Here is an 18382-nt window from a genome sequence, read left to right on the forward strand (position 1 = left end):
TTTTTTCCCCAAAAATCGGAACTTTATTCCACACACCTTCAAAGGCACAGAACTTAAGAAGAATTTGCTCACCACTGCATGGCACCTTGGGCAAGTGTCTTCTACTACAGCCTTGGGCCGACCAAAGTCATGTGAGTGGATTTGGTAGATGGAAACTGAAAGAAGCCCGTCATATATATACATGTGTGTGTGAGTGTTTGTAGGTCTGTGTTTGTCCCTCCTTAATATGTCTCACCATGACAGGGTGAAAAACAAAAAAAAGGTGAAAATGATGTTGAGAGAGCCATCCATTAAGAGCTGCTGGCAGTTTGTATCTGCAAGAATTTGAGTTAATGGTCTGCAAAGCACCACTGTGTGGGATTCAGTTCCATTTGAAGTTAACTGGCCAAAGAACACAACATACTGGAACTAGTCAAAGACAAAGCTGTAGAAAAAGCTAATAGATCAATATATTTGTACACCAGATAACCTTTAGATACCTTTAAAAATACTGTTGTTATGATCAAGACAATGCGTACCATAAAGAAAAAAAAATGGTTAGAAAGGACAGTAAAAATATATAAATATGATTTTAATTGATTATACACTTCTCAAACAAATTTGTTGATCTGAATTGATGTTGATTTCATTGAATTAAATTGATTTGCAGATTTGATTTGAAATGAAGAAACAACTCATTATTATTATTATTATTATTATTATTATTATTATTATTAGGATGGCAAGCTGGCAGAATCGTTAGCATCGAGGGCAAAATGCTTGGCGGCATTTTGTCCATTGTCACGTTCTGAGTTCAAATTCCACTGACGTCAACTTTGCCTTTCATCCTTTCAGGCTACCCATTGGGATTACTCATCCGATAAGGGTACTTCAGGCACATGCATCACAACCATACGTACGCAACATTGCGATCTCATATCAAAATAAACAACACGTGGCCCTTGCAGGTGGGACCCAGTTATAACGTTTCTCAGTTCATGTAGCCCATCCCACTCAAAAGGTTCCTGAATAAGGGTTGTTTAAGGATGTTGAACGAAACACATTCGAGAACTTGCTGGCTGCTTATGGTGTTGTACTTCTGGTTATGGTTCTAGTGCTCGTATTTACCACAGGCATCTGGTTGCTACATTATGTCCATGACATCTGCACTTTTAACAATCAGTCCACCTAGCTGTAAGTAGGTACAACAATTTGGAATTATAAACACCTGTAAATAGCAGTAACACTAGTAATGGGTTTTGATAGCTGGTATTAGTGAGTTTTGGGGTTGTCATGTGGCTTTAATCAGTAATACAAGCATTAATAATGTAGCACTAACCCCATTCTATCACTATTAATAGGGGTCAAATGTTGTCCCATGACACAACTAAATAACAATCTATATTCCACAGAGTTGTGAGTTTTATCTACAACAGAAAAACGACGTGGAGAGGAAAAGCTCAATAGAATTCAGTACCAAAGCAATTGTAATAAATATTATATACAATGAACAATATTAAGCAGAGTATATAGTTGGAATATAAAAAGTACTTACATTTGATTCTGTCATTCGTTTCATGCGAATGTACTTCAAATCCCGCGAAAGCATTAGTTTCACCTGATCCTCTGTATGGACTTTCTCAGCACTCTCTCGTGGCTGGTGAATACCATCCTACACAGGAAGACAAAAAGGAATAAATAAAAAATCTCCTTTCGTTACATGCTGACGAACTGGCTACCCTTTTTTCTGACTGACAGGAAAAGAGTAGTGATCTTTTTTGCCCAAGGAGCTTTTATCATCCTCATCATTTAATGTCTATTTTCGATGCTGGTATGGGTTGGATGGTTTGACAGGAGCTGGCCAGGCTGGAGGGCTGAACCAAGCCCTGGTCATCTGTTTTGGCATGGTTTCTATGGTTGGACATCCTTATTAACACCAACCACTTCACACAGAGTGTACTGGGTGCTTTCTACATGGTGCTCTTCTATGCAGGGCTGGCATGGGTGCTTTTCTACATGGCACCAGTATGAGTGCATTCCATGTGGTGTCAGCATGGGTGCTCTTTATGTGGCACAAGCATGGCTGTTCCCATGTGGTGTTGACAAGGGAGCTTTTTACAACCAAATAAATAGAAAATTGTTTATTTTGAAAATAGTGACCTTCACAGATGAAATAACATGTCAAATAATTTGTGGTAAATTGTGTTTTGACAAGCTCTGACATGCAAATCACTTGGCAAACTGCCTGTCTGTGGTTTCAATCCATCTTTCCTATCTTGGTCATGTGAGCTTTCTGTCATATTGTGCCATCAAGACAAGGGTTCACAGAATCCTCTCTGAACCCATCCTTCACTATCAACCTCAATGCTCCTCATGGTTAGGTTTTGTCCCTCACAGTCTACTTCCTATAAATTAATGACCCCCAACTAAGCCAAAGCTAAGAACTAATTCTTAAAGACTCAGGAGACAGTTAGACTTATGTTGCATGGTGCCATTGGACAACACTGATGATTATATTGTGGCTTAATGTGCCGGGTCTGTAAGGAATAAGTTTAGTTGCTAGTAGACAGAATAAGATGTTGCTGTAACAAAAAAAAACAAAACAAAAAAAAAAAACATTTGTTCCAACAATATGCAAATGTGTAAGTTTGCATAAATGCATGCCAGCATAGAAAAATAGATGTAAAACTGAAAAAAAGAAAAAAAAGAGTAAAACATATAAAGGATGAAAGTGGGAAAAAAGAAAAAAAGGAAACAACTGTAAGTTTAAAAATGATTAAAGGAAGACTGAATGATGCATAGCAAATGGAGAGAGAGAGAGAGAGAGGTAGGTTGGAGAGAGAGAGAGAAAGTGACAGCAGATGGAAGCTACAGTAAGTAAGTTTAATGCTAAATAGATAGCATTTAAGATGGGAGAATAAAAGAGGAGGAAACAAAATAAACGAAGCGTGGAGAAATTTCTGTTGGGACATTCCATGATAGAACAAAATTCTCCCCATGAAACATTTTCATCTCATTAATTCTATGCAAATCAAGAGTTGTACTAACGGCTTTTTACTGTGTTTAACTCGGAAACACTTTGTCTCTGGGGCAGTCTCCTGATATTAGAAGATAACACAATACGCACTATTGTCGGAGATAGAGCAAAGCATCAAACCATCAAACACACAATGAAAGCATTAGTAAGCCTACATTGGAAGTGTTCTGTTGCTAACGTTCTTTCACAACCATTTGGGTTATCGTCAATGTTGATTTCTCTTTTGCATGGTTGTTGCCAATTCCCTGCCACTGCTCATGGCTTCATTCTTCTTGAGATGAATATTTAATTATCACCTGACAAACTGCCATATTAAGAACTGATATATGCATAATATTGACCTCTACAGTTACCAGTGAACAGGAAAATAAATATTATGCAGTAGAAATAGAGATTAGGTGGTGGTGGTGGTGGGGGAAGAGGGACGAGGACGAGGTGAGGAGTAGATAAAACAGTTGCCACAATAGAATTCGCTCGGAACAAAAGGTAAAAATGAAAATAAAATAAATTTATTTTTAAAACAAGGTAGAAAAAGAAAAAAAGAAAAAAAAAAAGGAATACTTGACACATCACTGTCAGATTATTGTTTTTATTTCAAACAACTGCTTCAGTTAAAAGTCCAATCACTAAGACTTCCAAAAAATATTTTTATTTTATCTAAAAACTGCTTTATACATATAAGATATACACACACACACATACATATACATGCATACACACACACACACACACACATATATATATATTTTTTTATTGTGTCTGGGGAGTGTCATTCTCTTTTAGTGCCTTATTAATTTAACACACTCACTGGTCTAATTTCCACTCATCTACTTATTTTTTTTTACTAAAATTTTCATTGTGTCTTGCAACCTTTTCAATAGTCGTTGACTCTGTTATTGGAACTGCATTCTTCTTTTTCTCTTTTTTTTTTGTTTGTTTGTTTGCGCACATGTGTAATCCACTACTGTTTTACTTTATTGTAGGTATGCAGGTGACATTAACATTCTAGTTAGGACAAACTCTAGTAACGGTAATGTAGAAACCGAGAGGAGCATAATGGAGAGCATCCAGCATGTAGCTAACTCCATCTACCAAAGTATCAAGGTGACTATAGATTATCCCATTAGGCACCCTAACAATAGACTCCCCGTCCTTTATACTGAACTTTGGTTAGAGACTGTGAACAACAGAATGCAACTCCTCCACTCCTATAACATGAAACTCATACCTTCTAAACATGTTGGTCACAAGAACTCAGCTCTGTCACACAATATGAAAATTAACATACTGATAATAGACCTAGTTAGGATAATGAGCAATGTGTCCCCACTATGCGAACCTTATGAAACAAAGAAACATGCAATTCTTTGGATATGATCAGAAAGATAGGGTTCAGGTATACAGGCGTGCTAGAAAGAAGTTAGATAATATTATAAGTAAAGAAACCAGTGGTACCTGCCCTAGATATAGAAGTAAAAACTGGAATAGAATACAAAGAGTTTGTGACAAAGCAAACAGGGTGAACACATGCTACAAGACCGACAAATATCAAGGAGCGATGTTTGTAGAAGCCACAGCCTGTGGAGAACTAGTCTGTAGATTTAGGAAAGCTCTGAAGTTGGCCAAACTCAACATTAAATTTGTTGAAAAGCCAGGGAGCTCCATCAGATCACAACTAAGTAGAACGTACCCCTTTGAGAATACCACAACATGCACCAATGATAACTGCATGGTATGTAAGATTAACCCTGGCATTAACTGTAGAAATAGAAATGTAGTCTACAGCATAAAGTGCATAGAGGGTGCTTGTAAAGACAAGACCATAATATACAAAGGTGAGACATCTAGAAGCATTGCAGACTAAATGAACATTTAAGACAATATGACAACAAAAAACAGTCTTCCATACTCTACCAACATGTCAAGGACCAACATGGAGGCAACCTGGCTCGACTTGACAGCCGCATCTTATTCAAGGACCCAAAGGACCCAACACTCAGACAAGTGCAGGAGTACATTCTTATTAATGAAACATCCCCAGTACTAAATAGGAAATATACATAGGTGTCATACCCCAATACCCATAGTTTATATAGTCATACAAACTCATACACAGACACAAACATGCACACACACAAGGAGGCAGAGGTACACACACACAAATACAAACACACAAGCACATGGATATGCAGAATACATACATACAAACATGCACACATATATGTACATGTATATACATAGACACACATACATGCATATACACATATATATATGTACACAAACACACACATATACATATACACATATGCATACACGAATGCACACATACATACATACACACACATACAAGCATGCATGCATACACAGATACATGCAGAGTACATACAAACATGCACACATGAATACATATATATATACATACACACATACATACATACACATGCGTATGTGCATGCAGACTGACGCACACACAAACAAACAAAAAAAGAACACAGTTACGATAACGGACAGTGTCAATGTTTATTGGAAAGGTTGCAAGACACAATGAAAATTTTAGTAAAAATAAATAAGTAAATGAATGGAAATCAGACCGGTGAATGTGTTAGATTAATAAGGCACTAAAAGAGAATGACTCTTCCCAGACTCAATAGAATATGCTTCAACACACGAATTTATATATATATATATATATATATATATATATATGGAACAATAAGCATGAAATAAAACAAAAAAAATATTATCAAGAACAATTATAAAATGTGAACCACTGATCCTTTAGTTAAACTTGGCTGTCAGTGTCCAACCCCTGACCTTAAAATTCAGAGAATTATTTCACTATTCTGAGAGTGGGGTGCTGTGGTTTAGCCCCAAGTGAAATCATTATACAAATCTAGGATCAAATACTTTCAGCCAGTTATCTTAGTAACTGAGTCCCTTTTTTCCCCCCTTTGTTTAAAACAGAAGGGTGTAATTTGAAGGATATTTAGCTCCTACTTCTAACAGAGAGGCAATGATGTAGAGGTGCTCTTTAAATGTCAGCTGAGGCTTTTGAATATGGTAAATCCTTACTTGTAATCCAAATATTCAGTTTCTGGGTAAATATAAGGATCAAATGAGGACTACATCAAGAAGGTTGCTACAAATCCTGTCTTTCATCAATCAAAGAACAATGAAATAAAATCCTACCAATCAGGTAATGGTGTTGACTAAACTGATCGTAGCCATTCCATACAAATACGTGGCCATTTTAACAATGTTAGACATTATTCATATTATTATTATCATCATTCATAGTTGCTGTTGTATACAGCTGTTTCCTCATGTATGTACAGATGTGTGTGTGTGTGTGTGTGTGTGCTATTGGTACAAGTTGGTTCTTTTTTTTTTTTTGGCCAGCATAAATTGAAACATTTCTGCCAAGCGTGAGGAGATATTTACAGTAAGAAATGTTAAACTGGAGAAGATCATAAAAATGATCTTGAAAAATAAAAACAATATAAAAGAACATAATGGTTGAAAGCGATACTTATAGCATTTTCACTTTTGGCTGTTAAAGATGGCATGTGTGTCGGGGAGAAAGTAGAGGTTGGCTGAATGTTGTGATACAATCTGTCTGCAAACTTTGTTTAACTCACGCAAAACAGTGGGTGAAGTCTTGTGGCGTCTTACTTCTAGCAAACATCATCCATCATCTACCTCTGTATATCAAGTGACATATTCAATAAGTGCCATGACAAGTGTGGTGCCTTGCTCTCCTCTCTTTCATCCAGCCAGACATTTTATACTTTGACCTTGCATCTTTCTCACTCTCTCACCTCTCTCTCTCTCTCTCTCTATCTCTCTATATTTCAAGGAATATCTTTATCTCAATGTTTGCAACTTTCTCTTCCATTCAGTTGCATCACTCTTCAAATTTTGATATGAAATATGTTCCCTCCAGTCACCTCCACCCCATTACTACAGCAATGTAAACACTTAAAAAGAATTCTGTTCCAGTTGACTAACTCCTGATTGTCAGCCATCTCCACTACATTCACTGACCCTTAAAGTCAACACGAGACCGAGACCGGTCAGTTGTTTTACTAATCCACTATCACCTTCAGAAAAAGCCTGACATAAATTTTTTTTTTCCTATCTTCCAACTACTGCTGAATATAATCTTCCATTTTTGGTCTTCTTATATAAAATGGAATCTTCCCATGGCCTGAATCATCATCATCATCATAATTTAATGTCCATTTTCTATGCTGGCATGGGTTGACCAATTTGACAGGAGCTGGCAAGCTGAAGGGCTGCACAAGGTTCCAGCCATCTGGTTTGGTATGGTTTTTATAGCTGGCTACCATTCTTAACACCAACCACTTTACAAAGTGTACTGGGTGCTTTTTATGTGGTGCTGGCATGGGGTACTTTGTACATAGTGCCGGTAGGGGTCAGCACTGACTCAGATGCCTCAAAGATATTCAAATTAGAATGGTTCAGCATTGGACTGAAATATTTGCCAGTGTGTTTTGAGAGAGAGAGAGAGAAGAGAGGAATACAGTGAAATATTTTTGAGAATCTTTGGATTACTTACCACTTTTTTATTGCGAACCATATTGAAGTAGAACTCATCAGGATTGCGGTTCAGCGCTTTCACCTTCAGTGACTTTATAACTCCTTTCCTTCTCTGATCCTCACTAAAAATATAAATTAAATTCAGCATTTAATTTGCTTAAAGTTATTTTAATTATCTCTAACCATCTCTTTTTTTCTGAAAATAAATGACAGTCTGAAATAAGTACAGGGTTGATATGATTGGTTAAAATACTTGAAGGTGGATCCCCAGTATGGCTGTAGTCCAATGAACAAAACCAGAAAGCACTAAAGAATATCACAAGCAAAATTACCTTGTTTCACTAATTCTGGTCAGTTGGCTTTGGCTGTTCTCAGGTACCATTATCAGAATTCATAAATTTGAGGTACATCACAAATCAACATCAACAAGAGCACTCAGAGAGTGCAAACCTCTGCCAAGGCAACACCAACATCCTCTCAGCGATTAGCCAGAGATGATTTTTAAAATGAGAATATCTGAAATAAACTCGGCTGCTCTCATAAACGAGAATACTAAAAATGAACCCAGCCACTCTCAAAAATTAAGTGAAAAAAACAGGTAAAATAATACAGAATCCTTGTCCGGTAACGGATCGATCCCAAAATCTAATCAGTTCATGCCAGTCATGAGGCCAAACATCCCTGAAAGTTTCATCCAAATCCATCCAGCAGTTCTTGAGATATCTTGTCCACGGACAAACAAACAAGCACAACTGAAAACCATACCTCCACCTTTGCTAAGGCGGAGGTAATAAAAGTAACTGTTTGAAAATTAGGCAGAAAGATAGAAATCTGGGGGAGAGTTTAATTGATTAAATCAACCCTGGAAGGAAGAAAGAAATAGTCGACTTTGATGGGATTTGAGTAGAGAATGTAAAGACACAGAAGAGACACCACAAAGCATTTTGCATAATGTCCAAACAATTCTGCCAATCTACCACCCAAACCCTAACCCTAATAAGGATAATAATAACTGTTTCTAATTTAGGCACAAGGCCAGCAATTTTGAGGGGAAGGAATTAGTTGCACAGTTGGATAAAGATCCAAGGAGTTGTAGGACTGGATCATTCACCTGTGTCTGCTTTGGTATAGTTTTTATGGATGGATGCCCTTCCTAATGCCAACTGCTTTACAATGTGTACTGGGTGCTTTTTTTTGCCACTGACACTATTGAGGTCACCATGGGGCTCATAAGTCAACAAACGCAGAGAGAGAGAGAGAGAGAGATAGATAGAGAGAAGATACTGCATCTGTATGTTAGATAGGGGTTAAGATATGAGGGAAGAGGTTGAAGTAGAGTAGGTTCTTGTTATAGTACTTAACTGGTACTTTATTTCATTGGCCCCACCAGAAGGATGAAAGGCCTCAGCAAGATTTGAACGCTCCCAAAATATTTTTGTCTTGCAGGTTACTTGGTGACCCTGTCAGTGCAGGTGCCACTTAAAAAGCATCCAGTCCACACTGTAAAGTGGTTGGTATTTGCAACGGCATCCAGCTATAAAAGCCTTGCCAAAACTGACCCCTGTGCTTGAGCAATGTAAAAAGCACTCAGTCCACTCTGCTTGATCATTGCCAGTGCCACCTGACTGGCTCCCTTGCCAGTGGCATGTAAAAAGCACTATTCGAGCGTGGTCGATGCCAGTGCTGGCTGACTGGCTCCTGTGATGGTGGCACATAAAAAGCATCATTCAAGCATCAGTACCACCTGACTGGCCTTCATGCCAGTGGCACATAAAAAGCACTCACTATACTCTTGGAGTGGTTGGCGTTAGGAAGAGCATCCAGCTGTAGAAACACTGCCAGATCAGATTGGAGCTTGGTGCAGCCTTCTAGCTTGCCAGCCCTTAGTCAAACCATCCAACCCATACCAACATGGAAAGCAGACGTTAAACGATGATGATGATGATGAATGTAAAGTGATAGGCATTACATTTGGCAGAGTAATCTTAATGCTAAAGAATAATTGAAGAATCTCAGAGAAATTACTTTCACTTTCACTTTCACATTTAATTGAATAAAATGGTTTTGATACTTACGTAGCTCGGCGTTTGTAATCTTTCTTCTTTTCCAAAAACCCAAGTTTTTCTCGAGCACTTGGCTGAAAAAAGGGAATAAAAACATAAATGTAATATCATTAAGCTACTGATGTGAAGGGTGACATTAAATATTTGCTAGTCTTTTTATGAATAAATAAAAATAAAATTCCAGGCAAGATTTGATCCCAAGTTGTTGCCAATCGACTTAGCTTTTTCACTGAATTAGTCTAAGAAAGGAGAATCCAATGTGATGGTGCAACACCATCTTAAAGGACAATAAGTTGTTTTGTAATTCAAACAGCTAATTCTCAACAAGGCCTTAGCTTGTGGATCCTTTTGGATGCTGAGCACATATGATTGGAGGTGAATGTCATTTGATAACAGCTGGCTGGACCATCATAGTAAGTGATATACATCAGCTCACAGGTGGAACACTGGATCCAACTGGTAATTAATTTATAGATTCCAGAAATAAGAAAAGCACGACTGATCTCAACAAAAAGAAACACAACTAAGCAACAAAAGGTATTTTGCCCAGTGTTGAAATGATTGTCAATCCATCACTTTATATAACCTTAGTGCTGCATTCTGATCACATGAATGACACTTTTTAATCAGTAGTTCAGTTGCCCTGGTTGTATGTAGGCACCACCTACAACTCACTATAGCAGTGGTTCTCAATCGGTCCATTTAAGATTTTGATGTTAAGATTTATGAACTTTGTTGAGTGTAAGCAAAGTATAACCAAAATTTATTGGTCATACGTCTACAATACGCAAAATATTTAAACATTTTTAAATACAATTTCTAATTAAATTTAATTATAAAAAAACAGGAATTTTTAAACATTGAATGGTTGTGAAAGTCCACCCTAGTAAAATAGGAATCAAACGGGTCCATAGGCAAAAAGTGGGTGAGAACCCCTGTCCCCTAGTCTGAAGTATGAGTATAGCAAAACTGATGAATGCTTGTTAAGATGTGAAGATGTGAATAACTGAAGTGGTTGTTGTCATGTCACTTTATTGAGTCTAGAATCAAGAGATTTACTACTTAAAAACTCTTGTTTAATTAGCTCAAAGTATTTTCAAGAGAGCATGTACAAAATATTGTACATAACATACAGGGGTAGAGCTCACAGCTGCAAGCAGAGGCAACACTGGACTGAGTGGTCTACAATGATTATTTCCATTGTTAGAGATGTCAGAAGTAAGACTAATAGAATGAAAGCCAGATGGGGCAACAGATGTGAGGTGTTGCCATTCTTTGGAATAGGACACAGTAAAACATGCTTCCAAGTTATCTAGGTAAATTTCTGTAGAGAATAAGAAATTAAAATGTTTAGTGAGTGTAGGAGCAAGTTCTGGGGTGAAATATTGAGTGATATTGTCAGGTCTGGTGGCCTTATTTAATGTATGCCCTCAGTTATAGATCTATAACCTGTAGGACCTTTATAAATATTCATATCAGTACATCCAACAGATGTTCAATCCAATGATTTCAGGTGTTCTAAGAGTTGTGATATTTATTGCTTTTTTTGCCTAATCAACCAGGAACCGATCTGGGACAGATTAGTCCAGAAAACGTTACTCACAGCTTTGGCTAAGTCCTCAAGTAATTAAGGGACAAGGGTATAATGGAGTAACCACCCGAGTATATAACGGGTACTTATTCTATCGTATCTCAAGAGCGTTGTACGGCCTGAATTTATTTCTGCGCTTTACCAGATGAAAATACATGAAGTTAAGTTGAAAACTATTGGTTTCTAACATAGTTACAACACTACACAAGTTAAGAAAGCAGGGTACAGTTGATTAAATTGACCGCTAGCAGTTTTATTTTATCGATCTGGAAAGTAGGTTGACATCGGCACGGTTTCAACTCAGAACGTAAATGGCTAAAATTAAATACAACTAAGAATTTTGATCAACATTTTACCAGTCTATATATTAACAGATACAGTTAATTTAAAAAAAAAAAAATTTCTTCGATCTTAGCAACTAATTTTAGTCGATGTTTTACGACTGAAGGACATCACAAAGGCTTAGAAAACTTCTCATGGGAGTTGATTAATTATAATGCTACGAAGATTAGTTTTATTCATAAATAAATAATAAAATGTCGATAATACAAAAATAAACCCCAAAAGTGTTAAAACAGCTGAGATTTAAGAGAAAAAGGATAAACGTCCGGGATAAGCACGTGTTTAGAGAGAACAGAGAATATAACTTTGTTTACGATTAATTCGAAATAACACATACCTGACTACGTTCTTTATGCATTTTCTGTCCACTTTTCCGAGCATTTTTAAACGACGACATGGCTGTAAATAATTAATAATGTTTTGTGCGATTATTAATTAGATGAAAATTATTTAATTAGAAACATCGACGACGCACAACGAGAATGTTTACAAGACGGGAAGTAAAGAGCGTATATAAGGGAAGTAACTCTAACGGATTAAATTCTGAATTCCTATCAGAGGAAAAGTCAGAGCTAAGAAAGATGACCTGGAGTGGTCATTTCGAATCTGTGAAACAATTTTTCCTATTAAATTAAAATTTGAAGACAAATTAAAATTTCTTAAAATAAAACTGAAAGTTGTTTTCATTAAGTATTAAATTTCTTGTGAATTTTTTAAATATAATTTTAGGCGTAGGAGTGGCTGTGTGGCAAGTAGCTTGCTTACCAACCACATGGTTCTGGGTTCAGTCCCACTGCGTGGCACCTTGGGCAAGTGTCTTCTACTATAGCCTCGGGCCGACCAAAGCCTTGTGAGTGGATTTGATAAACGGAAACTGAAAGAAGCCTGTCGTATATATATATATATATATATATATATATATATATATATATATATATATGTGTGTGTGTGTGTGTGTGTATGTTTGTGTGTCTGTGTTTGTCCCCGCTTGACAACCGATGCTGGTGTGTTTACGTCCCCGTAACTTAGCGTTTCGGCAAAAGAGACCGATAGAATAAGTACTAGGCTTACAAAGAATAAGTCCTGGGGTCGATTTGCTCGACTAAAGGCGGTGCTCCAGCATGGCCACAGTCAAATGACTGAAACAAGTAAAAGAGAGTATCTTGAATTGTATTCAAATTTTAATTAGAGCTTTAATCATTTATATTTTAGTTCCTTTCAATTTTGGGTTTCGAACTCATCTTTATCAACTTCAAATTTAAAGAATACATCAATAAAAAACAAATAAGCGGGTAAAACTGAAGTGAAATTTGCATATTTATAGAGCCACAGTCAACTGAAATGATAAGATACCCGACTGCTAACCAAAGGGTTGACAGTTTGTATCCTAACACCGACAGTACGTTAAAAAAAAAAAAAGCTCTTTCGGCCATAAATTGGTAGCATTAATAGATGAAGTTTACTGCTGCAACTTGATGAATATTGTGAGCGAAGTTTTAGCAAGAAGAGTTTTCGTCAGATAGTTTTCCTCAAGTATTTTATAAACTATTCATAAACGACTGATACATATTTCCATTCAGATTAGATATTCTTAGTGTCTCGTCTACCGGGCCGGCTCAAGGTACCGGCAATCGGGCAGTCGCCCGGGGCGCCATGTGCTAGGGGGTGCCAAGGAGGGCGTGACGACGACAAGGAAATTTCCACGACCGTCAGCTTCTACACGCCGAAGTTCAGCTTGCTCGAGGCGCCAGCAACCCTAGGGCTGGCTCTACTCCCCTACAATGTTCAGCGGCTTTAGTACTGTAGATTTGAAGGTGGGTAGAAACTCTACTCTTCAGATGTGGTGTCAACTATGTCATACAGGCGTACCAATCTTTTGACGAGGTCGCTGGAAGTTTAGATGTAGTTATGACCGCGTCATTTGTCCTACAAGGAGATTTTACTGAACATGTTGGTTTCGATCACCGGACGTGGAAAAGATTGATTGGGAAGAATTGTGATCCTGAACTCAATACCAACGGAAAGACTTTATTAGATCTCTGTACAGAAAATGGGCACTCCATTATGAGCACATTTTTTTCCAACACAGAGTATACCTAAGTATACCTGTGACCTCTTTGATTCTGCACGTTCGCGCAAAGAGAGGGGCGGAGCTATCAACTGATCACCACCTAATTGTATGCAACCCGAGACTATCTACGATAAGGAGAACTCAGAAAACTGTTCAGTTCAGTGGGAATTACAGGATAAACTTGGAAATCTTGGCGAATGATGGAATCGGAAACAAATATGCAGTCATTTTTGCATCCAAAGTCAGAAATCTTCCTGAACAAGCTGAGGATTTCGAAATGGAGCGGAGATTAATTTTTTCGACAGTTTCTTCTTCGGTTGCATAATACTGTGAATGAAAGTAAGTCAGTGTGGCGCCAGGTGGCAAATGAACGACGCCCTGCTTTACCCAGGAGGTTTAAAATGCCACTCGAGAAAAGAAGGTGGCTTACAAAACTTGACTTGGAAACAAATTTCTCCTTTTGCGCAGGAAGTATATCAAGGCGCGAAAAACTGCCGCAAAGACAAAAAACATTCAAGGATAAGTCATGGGAGGACTTTGGTGTTAAGCTTGACTCTGACTTTAGAATGGTCAGTAGAGTATTCTAGCGGACCATCCCTCGACATCGTAACAAGAAGCCCTCTTCCACAGTAGCCGTTAAGAACTCGGTTTGTGATATTCTCTTCACAGGGAAGAGCATTCTTGGGAGGTGGTGAGAATACGTTGCTGATCTCCCTAATCCAGTCCCAATAAAATCTTTTAATGAACACAAGGGATGAAAACAAATTTCAGAGGTTGAAGGTTTAGAGGAATTAAAGCGCTTGAATGAGGCAAGAGTGCAAGAGAGGCTGAAAACCGGCCTGAGGTGTTAAAAGCCTTAAATAGAGAAAGGATTCTCTGGTTGACTCACCAGACTTGGACTTCGGAAAGACACCAAAGCAATGGCAATCCAGGCTGATAATTACAGTTTTTAAAAAAGGTGTTAAGAAATAGTGCTACAATTATGGAAGAAGCTCCTTGTTAAGCCTCCCCAAGAAAGTGACTCGAAGGCAGATCTTTGGGAAATGTAGATAATATTTCCAAGAGATGTACGCTTGTTTTGCAGACCTCGAAAAGGCATATGAAGGCATACCGCGAGACATACCATGGAGGGTTTTGCAAGAGTTTGGAACTAATGGCCGTTTCTGGTTGTCATGAAGTCCCTATACGAATGCCCAGCTGTTTGTGTTCAGATGGTGCTTAGTCGAACCTTTCAACCTGGGCTTTGGGCTTCGGCAGAGATGCATATTGTCTCGCCGCTTTTTCACAATTTTTATGAACTAGATCGACATGCACAAGCGGTATGGACGTGGTGTCAGATTTTGTGGGTATTGAACCTGTGAGCTGATATTTGCAGATGGTATGGCGCTACTTGGCTCATCAGGAAGTGATCTCCAGAATGGGTTCGCAGCGGAACGCTGCGAGGCAGGGATGACAAGTAGTGTTGGTCCATTTGAGAAAGTCTTCCCAGAGCACTTTGGGTGTTAGCGGACCATCACTGATACAAGTGGACAAGTTTAAATATCTCGGGTCTGTTTTCACGAGTTAGGTGCAGGCACAATGAAGCTCCAGCTCCAGCCTTCGATCCCATGAAAAAGAGTGGTTGGCAGAAAAAAAAGAGCTCGCTATCTTCGAATCGGTTTTCGTGCCTCTCCTCACCTATGGCCATAGAGGATGGGTAATGACTGAAAGGGTACGATGGTGAACACAAGCAGCTGAAGTGGAGTCCTTCAGAAGGGTCTCTAGAGTGACGTTGACCAGCATGGCGTGCATCTTGGTCGAGCTGCTACTTCTCTGCACAACTCTGGTGCCATGGATACGTAATTACAATGTCATTGAAAAGAGTTCTAAAACGGATTCTTCAAGACAAGCCAACTGACAGGAAACCTTGAGGTAGACCAAGAATAAAATGGTTGCATAATATCCATAGTCTCCAATGGCTATGTTTGGGAATCCGGTAGGAAAGCGTAATGACGATTGCTTCTGATAGGATCTCATGGAGGAGGTGCCTGAGGACTCTACAACCACGACCATCTCTGGAATGAATGGATGGATGGGTGGGTAGATGAAGCCGTAGCCAAGATGGCTCTTTGGAGTTCTGTAAACGCATCTATCAGCACGTGGGTTGTTGTCTTCATCGTTCTTATTCCTTAAACCCTAATCAAAAACCCATTCAACCAGTCCTGTGATCATAAACATTCAAATCGCGATCTTTCTGTCTTATCTACTGATATAATTTATGCTGGGTTACACCAACAATTGTGTCCCTCATGTTAAATACAGTTGAGCGTGGTTTGAGATAATTGGCTGCTATTGAAACAAGGTCAAGCGCCCACATATAAGCTCTTTCTTAGCTTCATGTTTTATCACAATATGGTATATTTCTCTATTCTACGTAATAGCGTTGTAAGATTGACGAGGAATCTGTTATTATCCTTCAATAAATGTTAGCCGCGACAGAATTGAATTCTATTCAGATGATCTGTCAATCATGGAAATATTTCAAAAGCGCTGGAATGGTTTCATGATTAAGAAGTTCACTTGCAATAACGTAACGGCTAGTTTAATCCCACTGTTAGCCTAATTTTGAATCAACCCAAGAACTGCAAGTGAAATGGAGTGAATGGGAACAATGGGAAAGTCCGTTGGATTGTATCCGATCTAGGGAAACGGATCCAACCTGTTGTTCAGTATAACAATATCGCCTGACACATTGAGACCCTTTTGTTAAGTCCACACTGTTGTGTGTATGTGTGTATTATATTTAGCTTATAGAAAAGTAACTCCAGTAACTAAATATAGCGTCTGGCTTCTCACTAATATCAGACGACATCAAATACAAGAAAATATCAGACTTAAAGAAGGTGGTTGATTGGTTGATCGATAAATCTCTTGTAATGATTGTCCCAGTTCTTTGAATTCTGAGTTCAAATTTCATTGAGGTCATCTTTGCCTTTCATCCTTTCGGGGTCGATAAATAATGTGCCAGTCAAGTACTGGGTTCGATTCTATTCTATTCTATTCACATTTTAGGTGAGCTGGCGGAAACGTTACCACGACGGGCGAAAAGCTTAGCGGTATATCGCCTGTCTTTACGTTCTGAGTTCAAATTCCGCCAAGGTCAACTTTGCCTTTCATCCTTTCGGGGTCGATAAATTAAGTACCAGTTATGTACTGGGGTTGATGTAATCGACTTAATCCGTTTGTCTGTCCTTGTTTGTCCCCTCTGTATGTAGCCCCTTGTGGGTAGTAATGAAATAAGAATAGACTACACTGTGAGTGGACCATGGGAAATCCCTCACAATGACCGTCTCCTCAATAAGTGAAAAATAGTTGACCGAGGTCCTAGTGTGCTACAAAGTTCACAAAAAGGAGCTCATTGATGGCCAAGGACCGATGTGCAGGACGGCACATAACGTTTTTCTTTTTTTCCTTTAACTTGTTTCAGTCATTAGACTGCGGCCATGCTGGAGCACCGCCTTGAGGAATTTTATACCTTAGGAATAAGAACCCAGGTTTGTGATTATGCCCCTTTCTAGTGCGCTTTATACACACACACACACACACACACACACACACACATTGGTTATAGAACATGAATAACGAGGATAATCAAACCTCAGAGTCAGCTCAAGATATGGCTAAATACACAGAGAAAATGAAAACTCGGAGTCTCCAAGGATCATGGCGCAGAAGTAAAGTTTCCCAGGTAGACTCTAAAAATCAAAAGTGCTACTATTTTAGCGCATAGATGTAATGCTGAAGGCAACAGCTGTCCAAAATTATTGCGTTCGCCATACGATGGTAATTGAAACCTGGAGTAGATGTTTTGGCCATAAATGAAACAATTTATCACAATTTTAAAGAAGACGTTAACGTTATGTCAATGAAGATAGCCATAAAGAAACATAAGACTACAAGGTAAAACATATTAGTCGATATTGGAACAAATAAGAGGATATATAAAAAAAAAAGGTAAGGACTTAAAGATCGAACAGAGTGACATTAAGAATTTATAACTACCCAGACATAAAAAGACTGATTGCTCCATAAAATACCTTCTTTCTCAAAAGAAGCGAAATGATTGGAGTAGAATTACTTAAAATCCTATATATTAAAAAAAAATGATCAATCAGGGATTAATGCCGCGGAATTAAATGTGATATAATTGAAGATTAAACTGTAACAGATGCAAAGCTACCTGAAATAAAGAGGTTTTAAACAAAAGTACTTCGTCCAATCAAGGATGTGGTTGATCTTTATGATATCAGATAGTAAATGACCTCACTTCAAAACGGTTTTTGTTTTTATTTTATTATCCTCTGCATTGCACATCTACGATAGAGACAGCAAATTTGATAATTAGGTAAAATAAAGCAAGACGAACTATTTCTTTTAAGTTAGCTAGCAATCTGTACTGGAGAGGCAACTTCGAAGAGACACAACACATATCGTGTATAAACGTTAGGGAAGACAAATCACAAATAATAAAAAGATACCGATTTGGACAACGAATGAAATTTACCTCATTTAATCAGTGGGACTCAAATGAAATTCAAATATGAACGTCTTAGTACCTCACCAGCTGTAAGACATTTGATGGAGTTCTAATTGTTCATAAGATTTGGTTTATGGAGGAAATGATGTATACACAATCGTCTATGTGTGTGTGTGTGTGAAAAAAAAGAGAGACCGAGAGAGAGAGAGCGAGAGAGAGAGGG

At 38.1% G+C, this 18382-nt stretch overlaps 1 protein-coding gene across 3 annotated transcripts in view; it reads right to left on the reverse strand.

Moving 5' to 3' along the window:
* LOC106880120 (probable U3 small nucleolar RNA-associated protein 11) overlaps positions 1-18382 on the reverse strand; it is a 136579-nt gene that overhangs the window by 62679 nt on the left and 55518 nt on the right. For all 3 annotated transcript variants that reach the window (XM_052970284.1, XM_014929943.2, XM_052970283.1), the window contains exons 2-5: positions 11910-11971; positions 9652-9713; positions 7596-7698; positions 1535-1651 (exon numbers count right to left, since the gene is read on the reverse strand). In XM_052970284.1, the coding sequence (XP_052826244.1) occupies positions 1535-1651; positions 7596-7698; positions 9652-9713; positions 11910-11971 (344 nt within the window). The remainder of the gene's footprint in view (positions 1-1534; positions 1652-7595; positions 7699-9651; positions 9714-11909; positions 11972-18382) is intronic.

The sequence above is a fragment of the Octopus bimaculoides genome, chromosome 8, assembly GCF_001194135.2.
Source record: "Octopus bimaculoides isolate UCB-OBI-ISO-001 chromosome 8, ASM119413v2, whole genome shotgun sequence".
Lineage (NCBI taxonomy): Eukaryota > Metazoa > Mollusca > Cephalopoda > Octopoda > Octopodidae > Octopus > Octopus bimaculoides.